General features: G+C 49.7%; 1 protein-coding gene across 1 annotated transcript in view; it reads left to right on the top strand.

The window, feature by feature from the left end:
- FITM2 (fat storage inducing transmembrane protein 2) overlaps positions 1 to 4872 on the top strand; it is a 5574-nt gene extending 702 nt beyond the window's left edge. The window contains exon 2 of the mRNA XM_077765263.1: positions 1540 to 4872. Coding sequence (XP_077621389.1) covers positions 1540 to 2155 — 616 coding nt within the window. The 3' untranslated portion in view covers positions 2156 to 4872. The remainder of the gene's footprint in view (positions 1 to 1539) is intronic.
- The last annotated feature ends 4823 nt before the right edge of the window (positions 4873 to 9695 follow it).

The raw sequence follows: 9695 nt of genomic DNA, 5'->3' as shown, positions 1-9695 counted from the left end.
GCCCCCATGTCCCAGCTTGACAGAATTCCATCACCACCTGTGAAAGATCTGCCTTGTCCCCCTGATCCTCCAACCTTTGCGAACCTTGTCCCGGCCTATGACCGAACTCCCGCTCCCAAGATAGTCCCCGAGGAGTGGAAGCCTCCAGCCTCCGACCTTTCCCCTGGATCTCCTGGGACCTTCTCAGCCACCAGGGCTCATGGCAGTGGCCCAGGAAAGTAAGCCCAGCGGGGCTCTTTGAGACATCTCCTTAACTCCACCCGCTCACGCCTTTGGGTTTTTTTTTAACTACTGGATTTTGAGTTTATTGCACAAAGTCACTGTTGCAGTCTTAAAGGGCAACTCTGAAAGATAAAACTTCGCCCTTGAAGTGGACTTCAATTCTTCTTTAGAATTACAGTGTCAGCAGCATCTCCCAAAAGTCAGCCTAACTTTCCTTATCTACTTAAAACTCTGGTTTCTCTCCCCAGCAGTTTTGTCAAATGCCTGACAGGCTCTGGCTCTGGCAAGATCCTTGCATATCAGTCCCAGGGAAGACGTGAGTGACAGGCTCTCCGTGGTGTGTGAGAAGCCTTTGGAACCCAGGAAAAAGTCATCTTGTCCTTGGCCCCCCTCCTTCCTCGCCTATCGGTGGAGGCCCGGCTAAGAATAGATGGACGATGAGTGTGGTAGTAGCCCCAGGTCTCTTGCATGTGTGTTTCCCGTGGCCGGTCCCCAGGTCAGCCACCTTTGATGAGCAAGGGGAGGCAGGCAGCTGCCACTTTATCTGGCCTGGGTGAGCTGGGAGCCAAGCGGCTTGGCAGACAAGTCCCTGTTGTGTGTGGGTAACCATAGATTCTGTCGTTTGGTTCCAAGCCTCTGTGCTAATTGGAGGCAACTAGTGAATCATTGGCTCTGGGAGGGATTTCAAAAATTGCTTGGCCTCCTCAGCTCTAGTTTTATAGCTGAGGAAACTGAGGCCTGGAGAAGTGTAGTAACAAGTTGAGTCAAAGTCAGGATTTGAACCTGATCTTCTAACTTGAACTCAAGCTCTGTTCTGAGATCATTTCTGCCATGTAGGAAAAAAAAACCACGGGCTTTGGGGCTGGCCAGACCTTGGTTTACTCTGGGCTTGCTGGAGGTTTGATTGGGACCCTGAACTGTTCTGAGCCTCACATTCTTCATAAAATGGGGCAAGTGAGACCTGCTTCCCGGGGTAATTGGGAGTGTTCTTTGTGTTCACTTTCCCAGAGCCTGGATCACAGACTAAGATCACAGGCCCTGGATTTGAATCCCAGCTGCACCACTTATGACCTCTGCTCGGGGCGTAATACTTGTGTACCTCCGTTTTCTTATCTGTGAAATGGGATAATAACAGTACCTGCCTCGTAGAGTTGGGTAAGGATTACATTTAAAGAACTTAGTCCGTGAGGTAGCTATCTGTAGCTTTTATCAACTGTTCTTATTTGCCATCCCTTGAGAGTCTAGAGACCTGAGTCATGACGTTGTTTCCTCCCCACCGTGTCCCCGCTCTTCACGTCCACTTTCCTCCTCTGCCAGGTATTTTGTCAAACTGGCCTGGGCCTGGACCTTCTGTCTCCTCCTGCCTTTCATTGCCCTCACCAACTACCACCTGACAGGCAAGGCTGGCCTGGTCCTGCGGCGGCTGAGCACCCTGCTTGTGGGCACGGCCATCTGGTACGTCTGCACAGCTCTCTTCTCCAACATCGAGCACTACACGGGCAGCTGCTACCAGTCACCAACCCTGGAGGGGGTCAGAAAGGAGCACCAGAGTAAGAAGCAGTGCCACGGGGAAGGAGGCTTCTGGCACGGCTTCGACATCTCTGGCCACTCCTTCCTGCTGACCTTCTGCGCCCTCATGATTGTGGAGGAGATGGCTGTGCTGCACGAGGTGAAGACGGACCGAAGCCACTGCCTCCACACCGCCATCACCGCCCTGGTGGTGGGCCTGGGCTTCCTGACCTTCATCTGGGTGTGGATGTTTCTGTGCACGGCCGTTTACTTCCACAACTTGTCCCAGAAGCTGTTTGGCACCCTGTTCGGTTTGCTGGGCTGGTACGGGACCTACGGGTTTTGGTATCTGAAATCCTTTTCCCCAGGACTTCCTCCCCGGAGCTCCAGTTTGAATTTGAAGCGAGACAGTTACAAGCAATAAGAGAGAAACAAAAGGGGTGATAGATAGCGGGGCAACAGGTAATGTATTTTTCATTGTTTTTCTCGGCTACTTGACTAAATCATCCGTCCTTCTTCAGCGAGGAAGCTCACCAGGCGGTTTTGGTGAGTGGTGGTGGATTCTGGGGAGGGACTTGAATCCCCACACTTCTTGGCGATGTCATCTTGTGTCACAAACTCCACCCTTCCCAGTCAGTCACTTTTTGTCTCTGGCAAGACTTGACCTTAATCTGGAATGTCCCTTTTGTCTCTAAAGGGCAGAGCTAAGGCTCAGAGAGAGGGCGGAATCCGGAAGGCCTCCGTTGTGTGGCTGAAGGGGAGGCCAGAGCCTCAGCACCCTTCTCTGCTACCTGATTCATTCTCTCCCTGATTCTGGTCTTGTATTTTACTGGCTGATTTAATGCTGTTATTTAATAATATTGCCCTCTGGTCAGCTTTGCGTGAGCATTTATTTCCAGCAGGGTTCTTTATAAAACAACCACCTGCCTGAAAGATACTCTCTGCTTGTGGTATTTGTTTATCCTCAAAATGTTCTATATCACAACTGGCTTGTGATTAGCTACCAAAACAGTTCAACTAGAGTGCCTGCCTCTGTGGCTGAGTATTGGATGATTTTTGCCAATTTTCTGTCTGTGTTGCCCAGTATGTATTGGTCTTTGGAGCAATAAGGTTACTTTTTTCCCTACTATTTTGAGCGAATGCTTTGTTGTTTCCAATAACATCCGTGGGATTTGTTCTTTGTTGGCAAACTCCTGACGATAACCCACAACCTCGATGCTGCACTTTGGCACGTGTGTAGATAGCTTTGAGGGGTTTCTTAAAACACTAATTTACTTCTTATAAACCAAACTCCTGGCTTATGGTATTGAATTCCCCCTCGCTTCCTGGGGCTGTTTTCTCTATTAAGAATAAAACCTGAAAGCAGACATTGTAATAATAGCTTGATGAAATCTAAGCTGAGTCAGAGTAACTTTGCAAAATGGGTACTTGCACTAAAACTTCCCTGACCACACATTAGTGGTGTAAACTCAACGGTGTCCTTCAGACTCGGCTGATAAGTACATTGACCAGTCTGCTGGGGCCCAAAGAATTTTTACATTTTCGACAAGATTATGGTAAATCGGAGGCGAAGGAAAATGTGTCTCATTGCCTCTGATGACAGGAAGCCAACTGTTGGCAAAAATGTCCCTCTTAAATGTCGACACGACTTTGGCCCGCCTTCCTACTTGTTCCACCACTGACAACACAAGACCCAAGCTGGGCCCACTCAGCTGGCCTTGAACTCGGTCTTTCCTTTCCCCTTTGCATACTTCTCAGTGTTCGGCCTTGTCCTTCTGCAGCCTGTCACCTCCACCCACAAAGGTACGGTTGCAGGTCTATGCTAGGACACTCCCCTCTCCCGCCACCTCCACAGGTTGCAGGCTGTCTCTTTACCGTCTCTTTAGGCCTTTTGTACCCAGCCCCTCGCATTTTGGATGATCATCCTGGCAGCTTACTTGATGCTCCTCCTCTCCCCCAAATTAAGCCAGGCAAGCACTACACTTGACTGCCTTAACTCAAGCTTGCATTGTTAGGAGCTTGAGGCCTGGAAATTCTTCAGGGTAAATTGTATTTCATATAAAGATGTATTTCAAATATATATTTGGTATCCCATCAGGCTGCATGTTAATTTGTATCGATCAAAATGTGAGGTGTGATGTGCTGTACGGAAAGGTGGCCGAAATGCTGGCTCTGAGATTTCAGCAGTGTCACCGTGGTGCTCCGGGACGTTGAGAACCTTGACAAGATATGACGGCCCCGTGAGAATTGTATCCCCCTTTGGAGTTTATGTCTGTAAACCGGGGGGTGGGGGTGGGGGGGCTTGTCGAAGGGGTTGAAGTCTCTCCTGAGTTTCATGTTCAGCACCAAAAGGCAACAGGCACAAGGTGACTCCGTGTGTCCATTTGTCACACTTAAGTATTTAAGTGTGACATTTCCCCTTGCAGATCTGATTCAGGCTCAGCATTAAATGAACTCTGTGGAAAGTGTCAGTTATAGACCCTTGTGTATTGAGTGGTCTTCCACCACTTCCTGTTCAGTGTTAGGTCCTCACCTTTTCCTTGGGGACGTGCTCCCTACCCCTGTGTGAGACAGCGGGCTGTAGCTGAAAGAGTCTGGGCTTAGGAAAATGTGAGATGTGGGTTCGGATATTGGCACCACCGCTGAGAGCTGTCTGACCATGGGCAGGCTTCGTGTCCCCATCTGGACAATGTAGATGGTACTGTTAGGATTAAGGGAAATGATGTATGTAAAACGCCCAGCACATTCGCTTAGCAGAGGGTAATCCTCTGTCTCCTTTTTCCTTTACCTAAAGCCTTTAGAACTTCTTGGCTCCTTAGAGGAGGCAGGGGAACTAACATCTACTTTTGAGCACCATTTGGGGTCTGGGTCTCCTGTTGAAATAGTCTTGTGTCATCTTTTGAAAAGTGTCTGTTGTCCCCAGGTGCTGAGCAGGAGGCTCTGAAGGGCATCTGTTACAGCCACGCTTGTTTGGCGCCTGGGCGCTGAGGTGGGTTCACTGATGCCTCATTTTCCCCGTGCAGCTGTCATAGTCTGAGTACCAGATTGTATTTAGAGTTTGGCTCCTGCCACTGCTACGCACACACAGATCGTGTGTGTAAACAAGCAAATTAAGTAAACTGGAGATAATGAAACCCCACATTCCATGTTTCGTGCGTTCCTTTCTAAAACCCTTAAGAAAGCCCCAAACCAGGAAAGCTCGGCCGACTTGATGAAGACGGTATAGCTCTTACTTGAGCTACTCATTATACGAGGGTGTGTAATGACTGTGGTTACTTTTTTTTTTCTCCTAAATCCTATAAACTAAGTATCTGTTCAGTCACATATTTCTTTTTTTTTGGGGGGGGTGGGGGGGGTTGTTTTCCAGTCATATATTTCCTAGCTTGGTTTACTCCTTCCCTCTGTGTCATATCTGTGTCTGAGAGTCCTGAGATCCGAATCAGCCAGATTTGGGCGTTTTCCTGGCAGAAGGAGAAGAGTTGAGCCTTTTGGAAGTAACACTGATGAACGGTTACAAAGTTCACTCCGATGAGGTCGGGTGTGAAAGTGCCCTGTGCCCTGGAGGCCTAGACACATGTGAGGGCCTTCTGTACCCATTGGTGCCTACTCATTTGTCAGCCTCACCTGCTTGGCTCCGCCAGGTAGTGTCTGTTGAAAGCTCCAGAAAGTTCCATGGCTGGAGGATTAAAAGCTCCTCAGACTGCTCCACTTCTCTGTGCAGATTCTGTTGGCAGCACCACACTTTCTGAGTTCGTACTGGGAGCCAGGAGTTGATGGGACAGGCTAAACTCCCTCCCACTGGAGTTCATGGTCCAGTGTCCGTCCCCTCAGAGCTTCAGCTGGGTGCTGGGGTTGCAGAGAACTTGATACATCTGTGCATTTGAGGAATTTTCAGTCTTGTGGACAGAAGGAACCAGCAACCACCATCAAGTGTTCTTGGGGTTTTTTTAATGTTTATTTATTTTTCAGAGAAACAGAGCATGCGCAGGAGAAGGGCAGAGAGCGAGGGAGACAGAACCCAAAGCAGGCTCCAGGCTCTGAGCTGTCAGTACAGAGCCCAGTGGCCCAATTTGGGGCTTGAACTCATGAACTGCGAAATTGTGACCTGAGCCGAGGTCGGACGCTTCACCGACGGAGCCACCCAGGTGCCCCTCAAGTGTTCTGAGTGCTGGGGGCAAGGTCAGGGCCTGGGAACATAAAGCAGGGGACAGCCAGATGCCCTGGGGAATTAGGGAATATTTTCACAGAACATGATCACTTTTTTGGGTCTTAAAGTGGGGAGCAGTTCAGGCAGTTAGGCAGAGAAGAGAGTCCAAGGAAGCAAGAACGGGAGTCCAAGGAAGCAAGAACGGGATGCACAAAGGCACAAAAATCTGCTACGGTGACATTTGTCCAGATGTCCCTTCTCAAGGAACATGACATCCCCCCATTTTCTGGAGCAACAGAGCATGGAGGAAGGCACGGAGGACTGCGGGGTGCCGGATGTGCCCTGCTGTAACATGCAGAGCACTCAGCTAGAAGTGAGGACACCTGGCTTTGACTGGATTCTGCCACTGAGGGTTCTGCTTTCCTGTGTGACTCTGGATTCGTCACTCACTGTCCATGGCTGTCAATTCCTTACCTGATAAATGACGGGGTGGGGTGGAGGGGGAGTGAACTGAGTAATCTCACCAATGTTTCTGCTCTATTCCCTTTCTCTGTTCTGCTTCCCAAGCTNATAGCTCTTACTTGAGCTACTCATTATACGAGGGTGTGTAATGACTGTGGTTACTTTTTTTTTTCTCCTAAATCCTATAAACTAAGTATCTGTTCAGTCACATATTTCTTTTTTTTTGGGGGGGGTGGGGGGGGTTGTTTTCCAGTCATATATTTCCTAGCTTGGTTTACTCCTTCCCTCTGTGTCATATCTGTGTCTGAGAGTCCTGAGATCCGAATCAGCCAGATTTGGGCGTTTTCCTGGCAGAAGGAGAAGAGTTGAGCCTTTTGGAAGTAACACTGATGAACGGTTACAAAGTTCACTCCGATGAGGTCGGGTGTGAAAGTGCCCTGTGCCCTGGAGGCCTAGACACATGTGAGGGCCTTCTGTACCCATTGGTGCCTACTCATTTGTCAGCCTCACCTGCTTGGCTCCGCCAGGTAGTGTCTGTTGAAAGCTCCAGAAAGTTCCATGGCTGGAGGATTAAAAGCTCCTCAGACTGCTCCACTTCTCTGTGCAGATTCTGTTGGCAGCACCACACTTTCTGAGTTCGTACTGGGAGCCAGGAGTTGATGGGACAGGCTAAACTCCCTCCCACTGGAGTTCATGGTCCAGTGTCCGTCCCCTCAGAGCTTCAGCTGGGTGCTGGGGTTGCAGAGAACTTGATACATCTGTGCATTTGAGGAATTTTCAGTCTTGTGGACAGAAGGAACCAGCAACCACCATCAAGTGTTCTTGGGGTTTTTTTAATGTTTATTTATTTTTCAGAGAAACAGAGCATGCGCAGGAGAAGGGCAGAGAGCGAGGGAGACAGAACCCAAAGCAGGCTCCAGGCTCTGAGCTGTCAGTACAGAGCCCAGTGGCCCAATGTGGGGCTTGAACTCATGAACTGCGAAATTGTGACCTGAGCCGAGGTCGGACGCTTCACCGACGGAGCCACCCAGGTGCCCCTCAAGTGTTCTGAGTGCTGGGGGCAAGGTCAGGGCCTGGGAACATAAAGCAGGGGACAGCCAGATGCCCTGGGGAATTAGGGAATATTTTCACAGAACATGATCACTTTTTTGGGTCTTAAAGTGGGGAGCAGTTCAGGCAGTTAGGCAGAGAAGAGAGTCCAAGGAAGCAAGAACGGGATGCACAAAGGCACAAAAATCTGCTACGGTGACATTTGTCCAGATGTCCCTTCTCAAGGAACATGACATCCCCCCATTTTCTGGAGCAACAGAGCATGGAGGAAGGCACGGAGGACTGCGGGGTGCCGGATGTGCCCTGCTGTAACATGCAGAGCACTCAGCTAGAAGTGAGGACACCTGGCTTTGACTGGATTCTGCCACTGAGGGTTCTGCTTTCCTGTGTGACTCTGGATTCGTCACTCACTGTCCATGGCTGTCAATTCCTTACCTGATAAATGACGGGGTGGGGTGGAGGGGGAGTGAACTGAGTAATCTCACCAATGTTTCTGCTCTATTCCCTTTCTCTGTTCTGCTTCCCAAGCTGGTTGTGACTCCTATTTTAGGAAACAACGTGAAAAGAGACTCCTACTCAGAGCTGAGGTGGCAGCTGGTTTAGTGAGTGACAGAGGAGCCCACCTGTGGGTGCTCTTTATCACCCCCACCCCCACTTTTCTCTGCATCCATAGCCTGGGGTAGCTCAGACCTGATTGCACGCGTTCACCTGGACTTACTGGACATTGGGAGCTGAGCCTCATTCCCAGAGGGATGAACTTTAGAAGGCTTACCAAAAAAAAGTCTCTAAATTCGCACCATTTTTGACAGACCACTTTTGCCCAGGGAGAAGGTAGGTTCTGTTCAGAGAAACCCTGTGCAGTGTAGTCACCTTTAGAAATTGTCCCAGAAGCTCCTAAAAACATTCCCTGAGCTTTGAAAGTTGAACACACAGCACAGAAAACAGGTACTGTCCTACCCTGGGGAGAGGGAGGGTAGTAAATTGGTACTGCGTGTTTAGAAGGAAACCTACTAGTGTCCAAACTTAAAACATGTGGGCTCAGCAATCTCTGTCTAGGGTTGTGGGCCGCGGAAAGGGGTGTAGAGGGGGCAAACAAGTATAAAGACCTCATTGCAGCTACTTGTAATAGTGAGAAGTTGTCAAGACCCGTTTAACTGATGCCAATCCATCTAACCAAGTTACGGTAACTTTACTAAAACCACAGTGCAGTTACTGCAAAGAATCAATGATGTGTTTGCGTGGGGTCTGGAGGCAGGGAGACTGCACTCGCGCTGCCTGTCACTTCCAGCTGTGTGTCCTCTATCCAGTCATTCTCTCTGGGCCTCTCTTCCTGGAGTGCAAGGTTGGGACGATGGGGGCTCCCCTCACTCAACGTTCAGGGCTTCAGGATTCAAGGAGTACCGAGGCAGCCAGGCACTGTGGGCGGCCCGGTGTTAATTCAGAGAGACATGGTGCCTTTGGGGGGATGCATCTAGCTGGGTGCAGGCAGTGAATAGAGCCACTCCAAGCTGTGCTGAGCACCTAAAGCACAGTGTGCCCCCGACCTACTCTGACCTTGTCACAGCCCAGGCGGAGATAGTTTTCAGAAAGCGCTTAGAAAAGCAAAAGAGGGAGGAGATTAACATGGACTGCAGGCTGTCTGCCTGCGTTCAAATCCTGGCTCTGCCACATACACTCTGGTTTTGTGACCTGGAGCAAGTTCCTTAATCTCCTGGCCTCAGTTTCCTCATTTGTAAAATGGGGATGGTATAAGTACCTACCTCATAGGGTTGTCATGAGGATTAAATGAATAGATACCTGTAAAGCGCTTAGGATGGGACCTCGTGTATTAGAAGTACCATACGAAGGCCTTCAAGTGCACAGTAAGTCTCTAATGTGCCATCATTACCATAACTTACTTTAACGTCAGGAAAAAGAAACCCCATTCATATCAGCAGTTTAATTTTGATCAACTCGGAGTGACTAAAATGTACAATTAATGAGTGTAGAAGACCATGTCCCAGTGACCCAGCGTGGGAATGGAGCCTCTGAGAGTCTGCAGTCTGTTTTCAGGGTGCACTGAGGGACGAGAGAAGGCCAGAGAGGTGGTATCCCGGAGAGTGGAGAGGAAAGGCCATTGTTCATCTGTGGGGTTTTGGGGGGCAAGTAGATCTCCCTGTCGAGGTGCTGGCTGCTCACAGGCAAGCTAAAGGCTGGCTGGCCCAGCTTGCCAGCTATTACTTTTGGGAACAGGGCTGGGTGCCTTATCGTGGAGCCTGCACTTCCAGTGTCTTCTCTGCCAGGGTGTGGCTGAGGCGTCTGAGTG

The sequence above is a fragment of the Crocuta crocuta genome, unplaced genomic scaffold (genome assembly GCF_008692635.1).
Source record: "Crocuta crocuta isolate KB4526 unplaced genomic scaffold, BGI_CrCroc_1.0 scaffold477, whole genome shotgun sequence".
NCBI lineage: Eukaryota > Metazoa > Chordata > Mammalia > Carnivora > Hyaenidae > Crocuta > Crocuta crocuta.
Note: the sequence above shows the minus strand (reverse complement) of the source record. Positions and strands in the feature narration are given on the sequence as shown.